The 21,568-nt window shown below is 44.9% G+C and overlaps 1 protein-coding gene across 7 annotated transcripts in view; it reads left to right on the top strand.

Annotated features, from left to right (window-relative positions):
- The window catches only part of TNRC6C (trinucleotide repeat containing adaptor 6C), a 297,145-nt gene that overhangs the window by 58,902 nt on the left and 216,675 nt on the right, over positions 1 to 21,568 (top strand). For all 7 annotated transcript variants that reach the window (XM_060252964.1, XM_060252971.1, XM_060252969.1 and 4 more), the window contains exons 2-3: positions 10,851 to 10,947; positions 14,900 to 14,921. In XM_060252964.1, the coding sequence (XP_060108947.1) occupies positions 10,885 to 10,947; positions 14,900 to 14,921 (85 nt within the window). In that variant the 5' untranslated portion in view covers positions 10,851 to 10,884. The remainder of the gene's footprint in view (positions 1 to 10,850; positions 10,948 to 14,899; positions 14,922 to 21,568) is intronic.

Here is a 21,568-nt window from a genome sequence, read left to right as displayed (position 1 = left end):
TTGCTCATATAAGCAGGTAGTCAATTATTCTTATTGAGAAGTGCAAGATGTTATAATTAACTGTTTATTCACTTCATTTATAGCAGGGGTGGCCAAACTGTGGCTCTTCCACACATATTGTGTGGCTCCTGAAGCCCCGACCGCCCCATTGGCTGGCTTGGAAAAGGCATTTCTCTCTTTAAATCACTTCACCAAGCCAGCTGGCAGCTTGGAGAATGCATTTAAAGTCAAAGTTGCTTTCTTTCCACCTCTTCCTCTCCCCCATCTATTTCGCTTCCTTCCTTCCTTGTGGCTCTCAAACAACTGATGTTCATGTTTTCAGGCTCTCAAACATCTGACATTTATTTTATGTGGCTCTTATTTTAAGCAAGTTTGGCCACCCCTGATTTATAGTTTGCCCTGTTAATTGAGACTTGGTGGTTGGAGTATAACTACAATGCAGTAAGAACAGTACAATAATGGTTCAGTAGGAGCCATCGCCACTGACAATGACCCAAATAGGGGGAGCATTTTGACTTCTTTCCTCCTCAAGACATCCCAGTGTTGCTAACAGATTAATATGCTTGCTGTTACCCTCCCCTCATTCCCAGAAACCTTAAGTTAAGGATATGGACAAAGATAAGATGACACTGATGAGAATTTCTGATCTGCCTTGAGGATTGGAAGCCTTTTCAGTGCTTGGGAGCTGTAAACTGTTGTGGGAAATAAGCATAGATTTGGCACAGCAGACCTGTTCTGCCCCTTGCTCATCCCCAGTCATTGAGAAGTTGGCACAATGACACTGGAGGAGTAGAGTCGGACTACACTGGGCGTTTTCGCACTGACCTTACGCTGGAGCGACGTCCCTCTTCACCGCGCAGCGTCTGCGCGGATTTCGCACTAATTGCTCCGCAGAACCCGGAAGAGCCGCAGAGTCCCGCAGCTTTTGCGTCGCAAATGTAAACTGGTTTTTGTCGGTTTACATTTGCGATGCAAAAGCCGCGGGACTTTGAGGCTCTTCCGGGTTCTGCGGAGCAATTAGTGCAAAATCCATGCAGACGCTGCGCGGTGAAGAGGGACATCGCTCTGGCATAAGGTCAGTGCGAAAACACCCACTATTTCTTACCACTTGTCAAACTTTATGGGCCAGATCTTCTACATTTATGCAAAGCCGGAATATAAAGTAGTAGCTGAGAACTAGCACATGGGATGAGGGAGGTGATGCAATTCTGTGTTCAAAGCTCTAATTCCTTTTTTTCACTGTAGCATAGCATCAGAGAAAAGGAGCAACTGGGGAAGGTGATATAAGGCACAGTAATATGGGGAAATGGAGCCTGCATATGGTGATATATAGTAAGTAGTGGAATGCGTACATGAAGAAAGGCTGAATAGTAGAGGATTGGATAAGAAGGGAAAGGGCTAGGACTGTTAACTTCTGTAGCAGGTGCTTCCTGTCAGTCAAGGGGTTATTAGTTTCTCTCTCTGAAATGAAGTTACGCCCAAAAGGCAGGGCTCCTTAGGTTTCTATGTTAGGATTGCTTAATGAAGTAAACAATTCTTACAATGGAAATCAATATTATAATAAGTTTAAACCAAGCCAATTTAACCTGCTAAGAGAAATCTGCAAAATTCCCTTCCTAAAATTTGTCAGGAACACTCGAAGATGTACAGTGCAAGGAGCTGTAGTTGGAAAAGGAAATCCAAGATCTTGTTATATATGCCCAGTATTTGACTACTGAAGGGACTTCCAGCCTTCCGTACTGACTTGCCTTGCAGAAATATGGCACATTTCCCCTTTTCTAACATTGAAGAATAGCTTTAAAGAATTCTGAGAGAGACCATTATTTTTGTAGTCCTTGCTTGGATCATCCGTCTCTTTGGGGAATTTTCATGTCATGAATGACTCATAGTTGTCATCTTCAGTAGACAGACATTTCTGACCAAAATTGTCTTCCAGTTATTAAGTTGAAATATCAGGTGTTAAATATTTAAAATTCAATCAGGCTTTAATTAGAGGAATTTTTACTTTTTTTTTTCTTTTGCCACATTTGAGGTTAAAACAAATCTAGAACGACAAATCTGAGAATCCACTCTTGTGCTTCAGTCTGCCCTGTTTTCTGATATCTCCCTTGTAACTATAGGTTTGCAGAAACTTCTTCACTAGGGATGGGCACAAACTGACTTACAAACCCCATTTTGGCACGAACCAGGCCAGTTTGTGAAGCATGAACCAGGGGTTCAGGAGATCTGTTTGTCCCCAAACCCACCCACAAATCTCCTTATGGAGGTTTGGGTTCATGGGCAGGTTCAGAAGTGACTTCTGAAGGTGTTTAAATGCTGTCAGAGCCCACCACCCTCACCAAAGTGAGCTCAAAGTGAACTTCTTCATTGCATGAACCATCAGAGCCCACTTCTGGGTTGGAAAGTATTTAAATGCCTTCAGAGCCCACCTCGGGATTGGGGTGGCCCAATTGAGCTCTGAAGACTTTTATAGGCTTTCTGCACCCTTATATGGGCAGGCCCCACTGAGAAGCGGGCTCTAAGGATGTCTTCAGAGCTCATTCTGAGAGCTCAGTCAAGCCAGCCAAATCTGGAGGTGGGTTCCAAAGGCATTTAAATGCCTGCAGGTCTGACTTCTGGGTGGCGACCCCCACGAACTTCCTGAAGCATGAACTGGTTCATGCAATGGAAAAGTTTGTGGAAATTTGTGCCTCAGGGTTTGTGAAAACCCATGAAGCATGGACCTCCATGGACCTCCATTTTTCCAATTTGTGTCCATCCCTATCATCATTAACAGAACTTCTTGAGCAACTATAAATGGCACTGCTTATCTTAGCAGTAAAGCTGGAAACTAGGTATTAAGGAAATTCTTGACTGTCCAACACTGTAAAATTTGTTTCTGTAAAAACGTTGGGCCATGTACTTCTTGCACTAAATATTCTCTCTAAAATACACATGTAGAATCTATGTAAAGAAATACTTATATAGAAGTAATGGCTCCCCCCACCTCACAAACGTGTAAATGCTTAGTAAATAAATACTTAGGCATTCCAGAAGACAAGGCGGATTGTGACTGGGAAGAATAGTATATTTCCATAAGATAAAAATGGAGGTTCAGGTTGTTTGTTTGGTAATTAAATACTTTTTAACTTGTAAACTGAACCTATAAATTTTGGTTAATCAACCCAGATTTCTGGTTGCCAAGAGTTCACACCTTCCACAAGTTAGTCTTGTCTGTAATATATTGAATTTGGGGCATCCATGGCTTAGATCAGGGGTGTCAAACTCATTTGCTAGGAGAGCTGGATCTGACATAAATGGGACGCGTGTCCTAAAAAGTAAATGCCAGATAGCAGAGATATGGACTTTATAGAGGACACAGGCCAACACAATTAAAATATCATTTTTAAACTTAAAATACAAACATGCTTAGTACTCTTGCAATATTTAGTTTAAAACAGAAAGGGGAGATAGTGGGATTTTGCAATGCAATTTTAAAAATAAAACATCAAGAAAAAGCACAAGGATCACAGCAGAAACTTAAAAAAATAAAATGTTCTCAGCCTGGGAAAACATGAAATGGCAAGGCATTGCAAGCTTCTCTCCACCCCCCCCCCCCCGGCTGCTCAGGTTAGCAATTTTATTTATTTTATTTGGCAATGACTCTTCATTGTAATATCCCCCCTTGGCTGTGGGTTCTTAAGTTAGAGTACTCACTAGGCACTAGTTCTCACTCCAAGGAGAAGAGGCAAAGCTGGCTCAATGCATCAACACTTGTTTTGCAACTACACAACTCCAGGAAGCTTCAGCTGGCCATAGGAATGCTGGGAAGTTCCTTTCCATTGAAACACATAGACAAAGTTGCAAGGAAAACATGGAGTGGATTTTCTGTTCACATCTGCTCTGCCCAGAAGCCTGAAAAGAAAATCCATTCCACATTTTCTTTGCTTTCAGCTTTAGCCTCTGCAAAGAAAAGGCAGAAGGAGCTGGGAACGTCAGCAGCCTTTGAGCTTCATAAGCTGAGGACAGGAGGGGGGGAGGGGGGGAGAAGAGAGCCCTCGGGCATCATTGAAGCCCTTGAGAGGGCGGTTTGACCCACAGGCTGCACGTTTGACACCCCTGACATAAATGATTCCCTATATTCCTTCTTAGTTCCCTACTCCTCTGGAGTGCTGCAGCTTGTCTTGTCACCTTGCATTTTAAAGGTATTTTGAGTGTCTCTGAAATGTAGCTTGCTTCAGATAAGACCCAGTCCCCTCCTGAATTTGATTACAAAACCTGTGTTTCAGTGGACGGTCTTAGTGAGAGGTAGCATAGTGTCAAGGCCAGCTTTTATTTGCTGATCCTCAGACCGCAGTACCAAGTCCATTTTGTACTTCACAATCAATTGTGTTAGATTTATGATGATGTCAAAAAGTATTTCCGAGTAGATCAATCTTTACATTTTAATTCACTGTTTGATAGGGGGTCATTGTGGAGTCAGTTTTGAGTGACAGTAGGCTTCGTGCTGAAAGTGCTGCACTGGCTGCCTGTAGCATACAGGATCCAATTCAAGGTGCTGGTTTTAACCTTTAAAGCCCTATATGGCTTGAGACCTGCCTACCTGCGGGACCGCCTTTTCCTGCATATACCCCAGAGAGTATTCAGGGGCCCTAAATCTTTTGTCAATTCTTGGGACAAAGGAGGCTAAGTTAAGTTCGACCAGGGTCAGGACCTTCTCGGTGGCAGCACCAACGTTATATGGAATAACCCCCCAAATGACATCAAGGCGTTAAGAGATCTTGACCAGTTCTGTAAGGCCTGTAAAACGACATTTTTCCGACATGCTTTTAAGAACTAAGGGGAGAGTGCTATCAACCACCTAGAAGCCGGATATGTTTATATTACTATCATTACACTTTGTGAGACATCGACCTAGGCCGTCAGCATATCTGTAAACTACGAGAAACCATGAAGAACCATGGGACGCTGTCCATCTGTTTATTTATTTATACATTACATATCAGCAGATATAGCACCAAAGAAATTAATTTTATGTATCTGGTTTTAATAATTGTTTATTTTTTTTTATTTTCATATTAATGTTGTCTTATAATAGATTATTGTATTTTATCTTTTTACTATGTTGTTAGCTGCCCTGAGCCTGTTCTCAGGGAGGGTGGGATACAAATAGAAATAAATAAATGTGCAGTGTCAAGTTCAGATTTTTTTCTGGACTAGACCAGGGGTGTCAAACTCATTTGTCATGAGGGCCAGATCTGACATAATGAGACCTTGTTGGGCAGGGCCGTGTCAGGTTGGGCCGATCCATGTGAATATGAATAGCTTTTATCTCTCAGAAACGCAAAACTGGGCCTGTTAGGTCTGACTAAAGCATTATGCTTGAAATGGGGCAAATGAGAATTGAAGCTAGAATTTTCTTACTTTTGGCATATCAATGGCTTGAGATACATATAAATAAAAAAGGCCTTCTCCCTTCTCCCTCTCAGCTAAAGTGGTTCTCTTTAAATGGTTGGGGAAAAAATGGAGACTACATGCACTGCATCCAGGATGTGATGATGTCACTCTGCATTCAAAAAATCATTCCAAAATTCTGGGCTGCTCAGTACTCCTACACTGTCTGAATGCTCCCCTTTTTAAAGACATCATGCTGAGGTCATAGTTGAAAATGGATAGATAATTGAGTCTAGAACAAATTTCCACTTTAAGAAAGGCTTATTGCTAGCAGAGTTGTTATAGCTGCTGGCTGTGTAACAACATAATTCACAGTTTATTGCCCTTGCTTGCACAGAGCTGTGGTGCAGGGTCAAAAATTTCACCAGCTATCATAACAGGTCAGGATTTTTTACCCTAGATATCCGACACTGGATGAAAATATGGCAGGAAAGTAACAGACTTCCTCCCTATTTTCTCAGATTTGCCAGTTTACAAATGGAAGCACAGTACCCATGAGAGAAATTGCTATTGTTAACAACTGGAAAGGAATTTGGAAGTGGACTGTAACTGAGTCTGTTTAAAAATAGCTTGATTGAAGAATGCTTTAGAAAATCTGAGGCTGTTTAGCATGTTTAACACACTTGATCCATAGTCCAATTGAACTAAAATTTCTGAATTGTTATAGACAGTGGATTGGCTTACTTACATAATATAAAGTAGCATAATTACCTGTAGGTAGCTTTCTGAATCCTGTCTGAAAATATAGTTTGCAGTTTAGCCTTTTTCTTACCTAATGCCATTTAATTTCTTGAAATATTTTTGTTTTAACATATTCACATTAAATGTGGCACTACAGAAGAAGGTATGTGTACTATTTTTCAGAAGAAATGTTCCAGTTCACCCCAGTATCCCTTTTGGGTGGAAGTCATCCAGTCTAATTTTAATAAAGTGTTAGCAGTTTTGCATATAAGTGTTTACATTCCATATCCCTTTGGTGTAATCATCACTGAATGTTGACTGCAATTTTATTAATACTCTTTATGTTAAATCTTCCATTCAGTTTTTCCCCCTAATATTTCTGGGAATTATGTTGACTTTGTGTTAGATCTCTCTCTCTTTCTCTGATTTAGGTTGGTTTTAAAATATTAAATATTTTGTTTAGGAACAATAGGTCATGTTTGGCTGTTCTTCTGTAACTTCCCCAAGTATTCCGTTAACAAATTGCAGGTACAGCATTTCCTGAGCCATTTGGGTCTGTATCCTATCACTCCATAAAGCAAAGTTTGAAGCCTTCCTCCAAAAGATTAGCCAGTTAAGTTAGAGGAAGGTTCCTTAGGCTAAAGCCTAAGGTAGGGTACCATCTTCAGTTGCTAACCTGAAAGTCACTTTTCAACAAAAGAACACCAGAGGGAAAAAATTGTATGAAACTTAATTGGATTTCATTAAGAATCTCTCTTCCCACGCCCATCCCAATGCTTGAACTGGGATTTAGGATTTCTTTTAAGTACGTTAGCAGAACCTGGGATTCCCTAGTGCAGGGTTTCCCAAAGTTTTCTTTCCTGTGGCCTGGTTATTTTTACACTTCACCTTCGTGGCTCACTAAAATATGGGGGTGGAGCCAAGAGACTTTGGGGGTGGAGCCGGAAGACAGGAATTATGTCATTTCCTTTGGTGTCAAGGGCCAAGTGATGTCACTTCCAGGGCACACTGAACCAAAACTCCACCTTTTCCTGTGATGTCACTTTCAGGGCACTCCCCCAAACCTACCTCTTCTTCTGAAGTAACTTCATTTTCAGAAAAATCTTTCTGAAACTCATGCTGAGCCAAAATGGGTGTGGAAAGTGACCGGTCCTCTCTTTCCACTCCCACACCTGCATGCACCTATTTGCTTGTGTGTTTTTCTCCAGCTTGCAAGCACTTCTAATGCCCATGTTCAATTGCCTGCACCACCTACACACCCCTTCCTCATCAGCACGGGCCAGTGCATGCAGTTGGGAGTGCTGTTGCCATTGCCATCAGGAATAACAGCACTGTGTACCACCCACACTGTGCCCTGGCAGCTGCTCTACCTCAAAATATGCTGAAACATTTGGCCCTTCCTTCAGCTGCTACTACTGGAAACCTGACTCAGGCTATAACCGAGCTTGCTTGGTTTCAATAAAATCTTTCGACAGCTATTTTTCATACTTTTCTTTGGCCGAAACACTGGGAAATTGCTGTGAAAGATAGCAGAGAATTGTACTGCAATTAATGAATTAATTTCCAGTTATATGAAGTTCATACAAGGTTTTCTGTAGTTATCCCCAAAAAGATATTTATGAGGGGCCTGCAGCTTTTTACTGGCTGTGTTTCCCATGCCTTTAAAAGCAACCTCTTTTGCAGATATTTAGCCAGTGAACTTCTTTCTTTTTAATATCTACAGGAGGAGTTTAATTTTGGTGTCAGACCGCTGTTAAAAGCAGGACCAGTAAAATGGTGCCAAGTTCATAGTACCATCACTTCCAGTGCTATTGAGATATACTGCTGTAATCTCCAATAATCTCTTTCTGCCTCACACCTTTCACTCTCAGTCACTCACACAGAAATCTCATAGAAAGGCCAGCAGGCTACAACTGGGGGTACCAACTTTTCATTTGCAGAGCTCTTATGTCTGCGACAACAGTATGATGAACAGAAAAGTTTAATCCAGTAAAAATGGAAGGAAAGAAAGAAAGGGAAAGAATGAAATGGAAGGAGAGGAAAAGAAGACATGGAAAGAAAGAACATAAGAGGAGCTATGTTGGATCAGGCCAGTGGACTATCCAGTCCAAAATTCTCTCATACAATGCCCAAAAAGCACCAGAATGTCCACCAATGGGGCCAGGGCACTAGAAGACCTCCCACTGTTGCTTCCCCCCTCCCAGCACCAATAATACAGACAGAGCATCACTTGCAGGGAAAGAAAGAAGGGGGGGGGGGAGAAAAAAAAAGCCTTTCTCACCATCAGATGATCCCAGCCAGCAACAATTCTGCCCAGGAGTCATTTGGTAAAAAAAAAAAATAGCTACTGGAATGCCCAATCCCCTCTCTTCCTGGCTGAAAAAAACACACACACCCTTCTTTGCCGCCCAGGCCTCCCGGGGAAATCTCCCCAAAAGAACATACTGCGAGGCACATGAAAGCTCATACCTTGAAGAACACTTCATGGGTCTAAAGTGCCAGTGGACTCCAGCTTTTCTCTTAAACACTGGGAGGGGGGAGAAGGAAGGAGAGGCAGCCCAGCTCCTCTCTGCACAACATAGACGTGGGAAGGAAGGAAACAAAATGGAGTGCAGGCTTTGCAGCCTGTGTCAGTCTTCAAGGCTAGCTTTTCTTTGCACAACAGAGAGATGGGGAAGGAAGGAAGCAGAGCAGAGATTTGCTGGGGGCGGGGCTGGCTTTGGCTTTTCTTGTGACCCGGTAGTGAGGCTTCTGTGGCCCAGTACCGGGTCACTACTCTGCAAATGGGAACCACTGCCCTACTCTATTATAGGTGTCAAATATCTTAGCATATCTAGTGAACAGTCATTGTATTTTATGGGAAATTTATGTTCATCCATTTCTTCCTGCATTTCCTGGTCCCCTTGATCTTGCTGTTTAATTTTTTGTTTTTTCCTAATCCCTACATGATATGACAGCATACTGAGGACCCATTCACGGTGTCTGAAGTGGGCTCTACTCCATGGCAGTTTATGCTGGAATATAGTTTTGTCAGTCACAGGTCTTCTGTTTGTTTTGTTATATCCAGGCCTGTAGCCATGGTGGGGTCTACAAGGTCCCATCCCCGCCACTTTGGCCAGGGCCCGGTGCCACTACTTATCGACTTTTGCTGCAGTGGAGAGACCTCCCTGCCCCAGGCTTGCCAAGCTGGAATGGGTCTAAAGGAGGGCGACGAAGATGGTGAGGGGTCTGGAGACCAAGTCCTATGAAGAAAGGTTGAAGGAGCTGGGGATGTTTAGCCTGGAGAGGAGGCAGCTGAGAGGTGATATGATCACCATCTTCAAGTACTTGAAGGGCTGTCATATAGAGGATGGTGTGGAATTGTTTTCTGTGGCCCCGGAAGGTAGGACCAGAACCAATGGGTTGAAATTAAATCAAAAGAGTTTCCGGCTCAACATTAGGAAGAACTTCCAGACCATTAGAGCGATTCCTCAGTGGAACAGGCTTCCTCGGGAGGTGGTGGGCTCTCCTTCCTTGGAGGTTTTTAAGCAGAGGCTAGATGGCCATCTGACAGCAATGAAGATCCTGGGAATTTAGGGGGAGGTGTTTGTGAGTTTTCTGCATTGTGCAGGTGGTTGGACTAGATGACCCTAGAGGTCCCTTCCAACTCTATGATTCTAAGCTGCAGTCCCCTGGCAGATATGGGCCTGGAGCCTCGGGGTGCATGGTGTCTCCCTCCACCTCCCCACCACTGCCACATATGCATGTTGGTGCCTGGCCAACAGAGGCAGCCCTTCATCTGAGCAAGCAACCAGTCTGCATGGCCATGGGAGGGCAGTGAGAGACACCTTGGAAAGACTTGCAAAGGAACCTGGGCCAGCAAAGGACCAGAGTGGCGGCTCTGGCGGGGAGGCGGCATGTCAGCCTGGCCTGGTAGAGCAGTCTGACAGTGGGCCAAGGGAAGGAGTGTGCACAGCACATGGCGTGGGCTGGCCATCATTTATTGGGCTGACGGCTCAGCTTCTGATAGGGCACCACAACCAGATGTGCAGCGGCACGGCACATGGGGCACCCTCATTGGCCAGTGTGGAGGAGCACATAGTGGCTTTGTCATGCCAAGAGGGGGGTCTGCAGGGTTCGCTGGCTGTGGATGGAAGGTGGGAGGATGTCAATCACTTGTGGCCACCTCTCAGCTGCTTCTTTTCCACTCACTCCTTCAGTCCCCTCTGCTGCACAGGGGAAGGGAAAAAGTGAGCAATGGCTGACAAAAGCGCCTCTCTTGCCACAAATTTTGTTTGTCTTTAAGGGAGTTATTGGCAGCCCCCTGTCCCCCCCCCAAAAAAAACACCAACCAACCAGTGGCTATATGCTGCACTAAATTTGAAATCCTGACTATGACCCTGGTTATATTGTTTGTGGACAGCATAGTCAGGATCCATTCATTGTGTCTGAAGTTGGCTCTAGTCCATGGAAGCTTATGCTGGAACAGTTTTGTCAGTTACAGGACTCCTTTTTGATTAGCTATATTATGTGTGCAGCAAATAAAGGTCAACGTTACATATAAGAAGCACTTCCATAACATTTTGAAAGTTTTGAGTGCATTTTTACAGAGATATTAAATAAAACCAAAATAGTAATTTTGCCTAATGCTGTTGATTATATTAAAACTTAAGTTGCATATGTTAATACTCACTTTATATAAGGTATTTTGAAATATAGAACTCTCTAAAATAATTCATCATCTCAATTTTAAACAGGGAGAAAGAACAAACACAAGAAGAGGAACGTTTGATGGAAGAAAAGAAAAAGAAAAAGCAGGAAGAAAAGAAAAAGAAGGAAGGTGCTCAGAAAAAGGTTTGTTTAGATGACTGTTGCTATACGGCTAATATTTTGGGTAACTATTATTGTGTCACGGGCTGGGGCCGTGTCAGGCAAAGTCCAGGGGCAGTCCAAGGTCTGTAGCTGGTGAGCAAAGAGGGTCCAAGGCGCCAAAACCGAATCACAGTCCAGGTATCACAGGTCAGAGGTTCAGAAGCCAAAGTCAGGGGGTCCAGAAGTCAAAGCCAAAGTCAGGGGGTCCAGAAGCCAAAGTCAAAAGCCAACGTGGATGCTAGAACGTCAGGTAAATGACTAGTTGCTTCCACAAAGCCTCCTCCCAAAGCCCACAGCTATATAGCCCTCTGCTGTCTGTTGCCCATTTAGGCTAATTGCTGGCTCAGAGAGGCAGCCAGGATCCTGCTGAGACTCAAGCATCCTCACTCCTAGAAGGGCCAGAATCCTTTCAGAACTCAGGGCTCAGGGAGAGTCTTGCTCGTGAGCGTGCCGCCCTCCTCCGATCCCTGAGGTCCTGACGGAGGCGGTCACGCACACGAGCCACCCGAGAGGGCGAGGCAGGGGGGCTTGGATCTTTTCCAGCAGGAGGCAGGGGCACTGGTGCAGGTGGCAGGGGCACGGTTTCTTCTGCAGGCTCAGCTTCTGCAGGGTCCCCAGCACCCATGACATATTGTGAATTTTAGGAAGCATTTTTATGGTGTTATAAATAGTCTGAAAGATTCAGCAATGTTTGGAAAAGATAATGAAACAGTATGTTCAAGTTTTGTTTTGCTAGCCTTTTCTTCTCAAAATCTATCACTAATAATGATAATAACGTGATCAGTAAATCAATGGGCCTGAGAAAAGTTTTTTTCCCCCTATAGACTCTTGCAGCCCCAAATTATAGCCTAGGGTAATAGTTGGACAGTACAAGAGAGGCCTAAAAACACATGATGCTGGGAATGTTTCTTAAAATTCTGCACACAGAATACTATCCGAGCTTCCTTTTCAGCCAAGAAAAAGCCATCAAGTTGCAACCAACTCATGGCAACCCTTTCCACAAGTCATTCCAGACATGAGATGAGTAGGGGTAATTCCCTATTGTCTTTCTCCACAGTACTGACCTTGGCCAACCCTCACCTCGCAAGCCCAAATGAGCTTAGGGGAAACTGGGCTATTGTGGTAATGAAGAAAAGCTGCTATGAATGTTATTTTCAAATGTGTACCTTTATGGATGGCCATGGTTGATTATTGTGGTAACGCAAATGTATTTGCATAGGCATAATTGTGATCTTTTATTTTTCAAAGAACAGTTCTTAACGGCTCTGCTTTGTTGGCGGGAAATTATTTTTGTATGAAAGCTCAGGAATCTCTAATTGTGAACCTTCTTATATATCACATTTGTTTGATAGATCAGTGCATCCAACTGTAGTTCTAGAAACACTTATTGGTTCCGTATGGACAACTTCAAGTTACAAAAAAAAATCAAAATCAAAATGGGTAGCCATGTTAGTTTGTCTATAGCAGTAGAAAAGAGCAAGAGTCCAGTTAGCATCTTAAAGATTAACAAAATTTGTGGCAGGGTATGAGCTTTTCTTTAAAAGTGAGCAGTGAATCACAAAAGTTCATACCCTGCCACAAATTTTGCTAAGTCTTTAAGGGTCTATTGGACTCTTACTCTTTTATTTTAAAGAATGAATGATTGTTTTCTTGTTGTTTTTATTAGGATTACTGAACTAGATCTAGAGTTGGCTTTTGAGAGCCAGTTTGGTGTAATGGTTAAGTGTGCAGACTCTTATCTGGGAGAACCGGGTTTGATTCCCCACTCCTCCACTGGCACCTGCTAACATGGCCTTGGGTCAGCCATAGCTCTGGCAGAGGTTGTCCTTAAAAGGGCAGCTGCTGTGAGAGCCCTCTCAGCCCCACCCACCTCACAGGGTGTCTGTTGTGGGGGAGGAAGGGAAAGGAGATTGTGAGCCGCTCTGAGACTCTTCGGAGTGGAGGGCGGAATATGAATCCAATATCATCATCTTTTGAACCTCAAAAGGTTGGATGGGAATATCTTGTCTGCTACTGCTGTGGGCAGATGTTTTCAAGTTTTGGTGTGATAAGTGCAGTAGCACCTAGAAGAATTCTCCTTTCTATTTAATGCTAAGACAACCAGTTTTGTGTAGTGGTTAAGTACATAGACTCTTATCTGGGAGAGCTGGGTTTGATTCCCCACTCTTCTACTTGCAGCTGCTGGAATGGCCTTGGGTCAATCATAGCTCTTGCAGAGCTTGTCCTTAAAAAGGACAGCTTCTGGGAGAGCTCTCTCAGCCCCATCTACCTCACAGGGTGTTTGTTGTGGAGGAGGAAGGTAAAGGAGATTGTGAGCCACTCTTGAGATTCAGAGTAAAGGGCATGATATAAGTCCAATATCTTAGTCTTCTTCTTTTAGAAGCTCCCTAAACATTCATACCTGGCAAACCCAAACAATACTTGTAATGTAATGTAAAATTTTATTTGTATCCCGCCCTCCCCCGCCGAAGCAGGCTCAGGGCGGCTAACAACATTTAAGGTGAACAACACAATAATAAAACAATAAATTCATATTAAATTCACATTAAAACCAATCAATGATTAAAACATTCCTAGATCTGATACTAGCGGTAAACATTATTAATCTGGCGGTAAACATTAATTTAGTCATTGGTGAACGCCTGTTTAAAGAGGACGGTCTTGCAGGCCCTGCGGAACTGGTCTAAGTTCCGCAGGGCCTGCACCTCCTCTGGGAGCTGGTTCCAGAGTTGTGGGGCCGCAACGGAAAAGGCCCGAGTGCGGGTGCTTTGAAGTTTAACTTCTTTTGGCCCAGGGATATTCAGTCTATTTTTTCCCATTGACCTCAGTGCTCTCTGGGGCTCATATGGGGAGAGACGGTCCCTCAAGTAGGTCGGTCCTTGGCCATATAGGGCTTTAAAGGTTATGACCAGCGCTTTGTACTGGATCCGGTATACGATCGGCAGCCAGTGCAGTCCGCGCAGCCCTGGCCGTATATGCTCCCATCTTGGGAGACCAAGTAACAGCCTGGCCGCCGCATTCTGCACTAGCTGCAGCTCCCGGGTCCGGTACAGAGGCAGCCCCCTGTAGAGAGCGTTACAGTAGTCCAATCTTGAGGTGACCGTCGCATGGATCACCATTGCTAGGTCCCGACGCTCTAGGAAAGGGGCCAACTGCCTCGCCCGCCTCAGGTGGAAGAATGCTGACTTGGCAGTGGCTGTTATCTGGGCCTCCATTGATAATGATAATAATACTTGATTTCTGATAATACTTGATAATAATACTTGATTATCTCAATTGATAATGATAATAGTACTTGATTTCTGAGGATAATTAAATAGAAAAACAAAAAAGTTCCTAATAGCTGGTATTTCCATTCATGAATTAGTAAAATGTGTTGGCCAGGATAAAAAAAAGTAGCATGTACTCCTTTAAATAGCTTCCACTGCAAATAATGAAGAGACTCACTCATGAGCTGTGCCCGGATCACATGTCCTGTTCAGATTTTTTTTCAGAATAGTGTGGCATTTCCATTATTCTACCATTGTATATATTGAGGGAGAGGAACTTACTCTTTGGATCAAAGTTTGAGACCAGTGGCACCAACAAAGTTTGATTCTGGGTGTAAGCTTTCATGTGTGCATGCACAGAAAAGTTTATACAACGAATGAAACTTCGTTGGTCTTAAAGCTGCCACTGGACTCCAACTTTGTTCTGTTGCTTCAGATCAACATGGCTACCCCCCTGAATCTACTGCTTGAATGTGAGAGATGGTTCATGACCGCCAGTACCTTCCATTGACTGCTTTCAGGGTCCAGTGTATTTTTCAGTACCAGCACCACCATAATTTATATGGATGATATGGTTGATTGTCAAGGGTGTAGATTTCTTTTAACAGTTATCCTCATTTTAAAAAAAACCTTGCTACTGACAGTTTTTTGTTTTTATCTTTCAGGCTGCTGAACAAAAAGCCAAAGGTAATGTAATGTTTGATTCCTTGTAAAATGGTGATTGTTTCTATCAATTTGTACCTGAATTTTAATGTGAACTGTAGACTTATCATTAGATGGGAAAACATCTCATGGTGTGACTGCAGGGGTATGTTTTTATGTTGTAGTTAAGTAAGCCTCTTTAAGCACAGAGTTTATTTTCTTGTACCATCTTATGCTTCTGTGTTCCCTTGCGCCCTGGGCTGTTGTGACATTATTTTAACTGAGTTTATGGACCTAGTTTAGGTGACAAAGGGTGGGGCTTGTGCGCTCCTCCTCGTTCATCTCACCACCCTTCCATGGTTTGAGATAAATGATGTTTTTGTGACATCCAAATAAGGTAAATTTTAGTCGTTGCTGACTATACTTTGTCTTCAGACTAGGGATTGAAACCATGGGTCTGAAGTGTGTTTCAGTCCCTCATTTCGAGGGAAACTATGACTACATCTAAGTGTGGTTTGCTAGGTTCAGAGGCATGACAAACTTTGATCCAAAGGGTATGTGAAGCTTTGGAAGGGAGAGGAAAGGAATATGCAAATAGGAGGTGGTATGCCTAATCACAAAACCATAGGATTGGAGTCCCTGTGATATGGGGCAGATTTCAAAATATTGTGTGGAGACAGTTTTCCGATCAAACTTGAGATGTAATGTTGACCTTCCCTGCCTTGATTTTCTGTTGATACTTCCCTTGATTGTGTAAGTTTTTGTTTTTATTAATCTTACTGATAAAATTTACTCCACATTCCAGAATATTTTAATTTTTCCCCTTCTCTCCTTTTTACTTTTTGATGGACTAATGGGTAGGGGGAGTGACATTGCTTATTTGAGAGTCTTTTTCCTTCCGGGCACTTACTGTGCTAAAAATCACTGGCATTGAATGTGTTGGCCTGGGCTGGGATGCTGATGAGAGCTTGGCTGTCTGGGTGGTGTACCAACCGCCTAATGTGAACCACTGAACAGCCTGCTTGAAGTTGTATCAGGTTGGGCATTGGAGTAGCCCAGGCTTCTAGTGCTGGGGGACTTCAACATTCATGCTGATGATGCGGCTTCCTTGCCAGCAAGAGCCCTGGTGTCATCCATGGAAGCACTAGGGCTTTCCCAGTTTATATTGGATGCCACACATAAAGAGCCAAATGAGAACCCTTAGTGGCTTCAGAAAGCTCTGTGGGATCCGATGCCCCCTGGCATCTCGTTAAATGTGCTGGTGCAGGACTAGCATTGCCAGTTCTCCAAAGCCATCAATGAACTTGCTCCTCGACGTCATCTCAGAGCTCATGCCAAAATGGCCCCATGGTATAGCCCAGAACTATGGAAGAAGAAATGAGAGCTGAGATGGCTAGAGTGAAGGTGGTGGTGTACTCGTGACAAGGCAACAAGAACATCTTATAGAACATTTATGAAAGCCTGTGAGATGGCAGTGAAGGCTGCAAAGAAAGCTTTCTACACAGCCTCCATTGTGTCTGTGAGCTCCTGCCCAGCCCATTATTTAGTACGGTTCAGTCGTTAACCACCCTGCCACTGGGCAGACAAAATCATAGGGAATTGGCTATAGGCTGTGAGGCATTCACAAGTCATTTCGCAGATAAAGTTGTGTCACTCTGCTGGGAGCTCCCAGCCACAATTGAAACAGTAAGAGAGCTGGAGGGCCATTGTCCCTCTTGTGGTCCCCGTTTGGATCATTTCACCTGACTCTCTGCAGAGGATTTGACAGAGTCCTGGCTGCTGTAAGGCCCACAAGTTACCTTCTGGATGTGTGCCCATCCTGGCTGGTGAAGGTCTGCAGGTATGGGGTTCGGAGGCCCCTGGAAGAGATTATCAACTTGTCCCTCTCATCTGGGCTCTTTCCAGTGAAGTTGAAGGAGGCACTGGTAAGGCTATCTTTGGACCCTATAGTCCTCACCAATTACAGCCCAGTGTCAAACTTACCATTCCTGGGTAAGCTGATTGAGTGAGCAGCAGCTGAACAGCTCCAGGTTTACCTGGATGAAGTATTAATCCTAGATCAATTCCAGTCTGGTTTCCGCCTGTGTCATGGGGTGGAGACAGTGTTGGTCGCTCTTACAGATGACCTCCAGAGATACCTGGATTGAGGTGGGTCGGTGCTGCCATTGCTGTTAGATCTGACAGCAGTGTTCCAACACAGTCGACTATGAATTGTTGGCCCACCACCTCGCTCACATCGGGATCAAGGAGACTGCCTTGAAGTGGTTTTCCTCCTTTCTTCAAAGTCAGGGACAGAGGTTGGCGATTGGTGATTTGGCTCTCCCAGCGGTACCCACTGGAATGTGGAGTTCTGCAGGGAACAATTCTCACATCATTGTGTTCATCATCTATATTCAACCCCTTGCCCAGTTGGTATGGAGGCATGGGCTGGGATGTCACCAGTATGTGGATAATACCCAGCTCTGTCTGTTGATGGGCAGCCATTCAGACTCTGCCCCAGAAGATCTTGACTACACACTGGCGGCTGTGGCTGGGTGGCTCAAACAGAGTCAGATCAAACTTAATCCATCTAAGACAGAGGTTCTGTGTTTGAGTCGGGGCGGCATCTGGAACTGGGCTCCCAACCCTCAATGGGGCACTTAGTGCCAGTGCCGAGGGTTAGAAACCTTGAGGTGATCTTGGATGCCTCACTATCTATGCAGGCCCAGGTCACAGTGGTTGCCAGGTCTGCCTTTTACCATCTTCAGCAAGTCAGGCAACTGTTTCCTTACCTCTCTGCTCAGGATCTCACCACAGTGACCCATGCTATGGTCACCTCCAGGCTAGATTACTGCAATTTGTTCTGTGTGGGCTTGCCCTTGAATCTGATTCGGAAACTCCAGCTGGTGCAAAATGCGGTGGCACGCCTTCTGACTGTGATGCCTATATGGGCGCATATCCAGCTGATGCTCCACCAGTTGCACTGGCTACCTGTTGAGTACCAGATCCATTTCATGGTGATGGTGTTAACCTTTAAAGCACTTAACAGTCTGGGACCAGCATATCTACGGGAGCGCTATACCCCACCATGAGAACTTTACACTCTGCTCAGCAACATCTTCTGGTTGTCCCTGGCCCGAAGGATGTCCACTTAACCCCAACTAAGGCCAGGGCTTTTTCTGTTCTGGCCCCTACCTGGTGGAACAAGCTCCCACTAGATCTGGGCCCTGTGGAGCCTGCTGCAGTTCCACAGGGCCTGTAAAACGGAGCTGTTCCTCCGGGCCTTTAGTTGAGGTGGTAGATATCACTGAAGCCAGATATTGCCTCCCTGTCACATGCTGGCCCACTTTGGAGTAGTGACTGATTATGATTGCTATCATTTATTGTTATTATTCAGCTAGGGACCAGGATTTTGAAATGGTAGCCATCTGAAAGTTTAATTAGTCAGTTGGTTTGTTTAGTTTTATGTTTGAGTTAGTTGTTTTAGAAATTATATCATTTGTTTTATTATTGATGTGACCCGCCCCGTGCCCATTTGGGAAGGGGGGGACAGAATTGTGAAGTAATAAAGAAATAAATCTAGAATGTGCTAAATAAACTTGTAAACTCCCCTGCCTCTGAAAAATTAATGAACCAGGAGTTTGAGGATTGCAGATCTCCCTCACCACACTCCTTTCCAACCTTGGGAGGATTACTGGGTTGTGGGCCCTGCATGGATAGCCATGCAGGTCAGGACTGCCATGTGGAGTGGGTAGGGAACAAAATTACCCTCTCTTCTTTTTCTACCAGTGATTTTGCTCTCTTCCTCTCCTCCTCAGTGTTCCTCTCTTCTGTGACTCACATGCTGTGGTCCAGGCTGCTAAACCTACTTGCAGATTGATGGATCCAACTTAGGTTTGCCAGGTCTTCCCTGGCCACCAGCAGGGTATGGAGGGTAGGTCTGCCAGTTGGGAAACTCCTGGAGATTTGGGGATGGAGCCTGGGGAGGACAGGGACCTTTGTGGGATACAGTCCACCCCCTAAAGCATCCATTTTCTCCAGGAGAGCTGATTTATATCAACTGGAGATGAGCTGTAACCCTGGGGGATCCCTAGTTCCTCCCTGGAGGCTGGCATGTTTTAATCATAAGGCTTTGTTCAGCTGTTATGGAGGTGATCTTCAAATATGAATTCGTTGTCAAATGCACAACTTTAACATGCATTTCTATTGAGAAATTGTGTTTAGTTGGAATATTCTCCCTTTACTGACAGGACTGCATTTTGTTTGGAAAGGTCTTGCCTTTGGAGCTAGAAAGGCCAGTGTAGTAAAACCACTTCCAGAATTTGTCCAGTTATGACTGCTTGTAAGAAGACAATAGAGGGATGCTTTTATTCTCATTTTGCTCCATTTGGGCTAGGTCAGCAATGTAGAATTGAATAGGCAGTGGCCAAAGAAATTGCTTCCTATATTCTACCAGTATGGTAAACTAGGAATCTTCTTCGTGGTCTCTGTGCAGTCCCACACATGGGTCTTGCCGCAGGCAACGGATCCATACCTCGGAGCTCCAATAGCTCGTTTATAACGTCTTTTGGCGCGCTTTCCTCCCGCCCTGGGGAGCAGGCAGCGACTGCGCATGCCTGGAGCGGGGGGAGAGCGCCCATTCCACTCAGTTTCTTCCCTTCCGCCGCCCGGACAACACCTACCTCGTTGCGTTCCTCCTCTGGCTCGTCTCTTGGTATCGTACTATCTCTCTTACTTCTCCTTTTCTATTTTCTTCGTCCCTTTAATATATATATATAAAAAAAAAAAAAAAGGTAGATCCGACTTCTGCGCTTAGCCTTTTTTCCTTTCTACCCCCCCCCCAACCCCGTCTCTCCCTTCCCTCCTTCCCCTGTCCGGAACGGATGGAAGGGAAAATCACCTTCAAAAGGTGCAGGCAGTGTGCTGCTAAAATCCCGTCATCCGACGGTCACTCGCTCTGCCTTTTTTGCTTGGGGGAATCCCATAGAACCGATAACTGTCACCACTGCGCTTGCTTTGGTAAGCAGGCGCGTAAGAACAGAGCGGCTCGTCTTCGCAGCTTCCTCATTGAGTCTTCTCTCCGCGGGATGTCTACTTCAGATCCGCCGCCTCCCCCACTTAGAGCGGGAGATTCGGCAGCGTCGGCCCTTCCTACCGCTCCTAGGAAACATAAGTCCGACAAAAAGGCCTCTAAACACTCTGAGGGACATAAGGCGCCTAAACAAGCCCGTCAGGGCGAATACTCGGCTCCGAAAACCTCCAGTCCGAGCACCTTGGCGCCTAAGAAGCACGACCCGTCAGCTTCTACCTCCGCGCGCCCTAGTACTTCCGCTTTTGCTACGGCTGCGCAATCGGCCTCGGCGGCTGCGCAATCGCAATCAGTTGCTTCGGCGGCACAAGCGGCTTCTGCGCAGTCGACTCCGATTCTACCTATCGAACTTTCGGCTCCTTCTGACATCATCTCGGAAATGCCTAACCTCACTCAAACTTCTCTTGAAGTTATCCCGATTGGCTCTAGATCGCCCTCGGTGCACAGCCTTCCTCCCAGCGATATCCTCGACTCCGAGGCTCCACCTCTCAGACCGGAATCCTTCCTCGACATCACTACGCCAGTGCTGAAGGACGTTACAACTCCGGTACTCAAGGATTCCACAGCACCATTGCTTAAGGACAATACTACCCCACTGCTTGTCGAATCTTCTACTCAGGTCTCTTCGCATCGGCTCCGATCTCGATCTCCGCGGCCCCGCTCTCGCTCGCGGTCTCCGCTTCGCCCAAGGTCTCCGCTCCGGGATCCTCCGCTTCGTCCTAGGTCTCCGATCCGAGATCCTCCGCTCCGTCCCAGGTCTCCGATCCGACATCCTCCCAATTCTCCACATCGGGAGGACTACCATGAGAATTGTAAATGTAGCTAGAGATTCTCTCCCGCATCCAATCAAAGAATCCGAATTTATCACCTTTAAGAATAAGGAGGTGAGTATGGGTCTCAGTATGCAGCAGTTGTACCCAATAGTGGCAGTGGGTTTCCTCGTGGGTAATAAGCCTGGTTCAACCCTCAAAAGCTCCCCCTCTGAATTCTAGTCTTCTTCAGTCTAACCATTCAGGAGGAAGTTACCAGATTATATCACAGTGGTCATAAATAGACATATTCCTCTCCAACTCTTCTTCTCGCTCCTGCCATCTGATGGGGAATTCAGAAAACACAGCCTTTTGTAAATGGAGACCTAGTTGGTTCCCTAATGCAGTTAGGAAGGGATCTTGCAGAACTCAGACTGTTACACATAATCTCTTAGCATTCAGGACATAAATCTTGTTCCTTCCATAGAAGGGGGACAAGGAAACTTCTCCATTTTTCTCACCAAGCATTTATAGTCAAATGATCTTGATCAGTCCCTTACTGGATGACTTGTAGATCAAATGAGGTTTAGGAGTGTGCACAAAAAAAAAAGTTGATATTTTTCTGGTTTGGGTAAACCAGGTCTGAAAAATATCGGTATACACTGATATTACTAAATTCCAATATTGGTATAACATTGGGGTAGGGGAGGAAAATAGGTACTGCCAAATATATTCAGCACCATTACACCATATGGGGAATTTGATCCTTTCCTTCCCCCAGCTGCCCTACCAGTGGTCAGTTTCACTCCCCGCTGATCAGCAGGGGAGTGAAATTGACCAGTGGAAGCAACTGGGCAGCTGGGGAAGGGAAGACT

The sequence above is a fragment of the Heteronotia binoei genome, chromosome 13, assembly GCF_032191835.1.
Source record: "Heteronotia binoei isolate CCM8104 ecotype False Entrance Well chromosome 13, APGP_CSIRO_Hbin_v1, whole genome shotgun sequence".
Taxonomy (NCBI): domain Eukaryota; kingdom Metazoa; phylum Chordata; class Lepidosauria; order Squamata; family Gekkonidae; genus Heteronotia; species Heteronotia binoei.
This window is presented reverse-complemented; position numbering and strand designations above follow the sequence as displayed.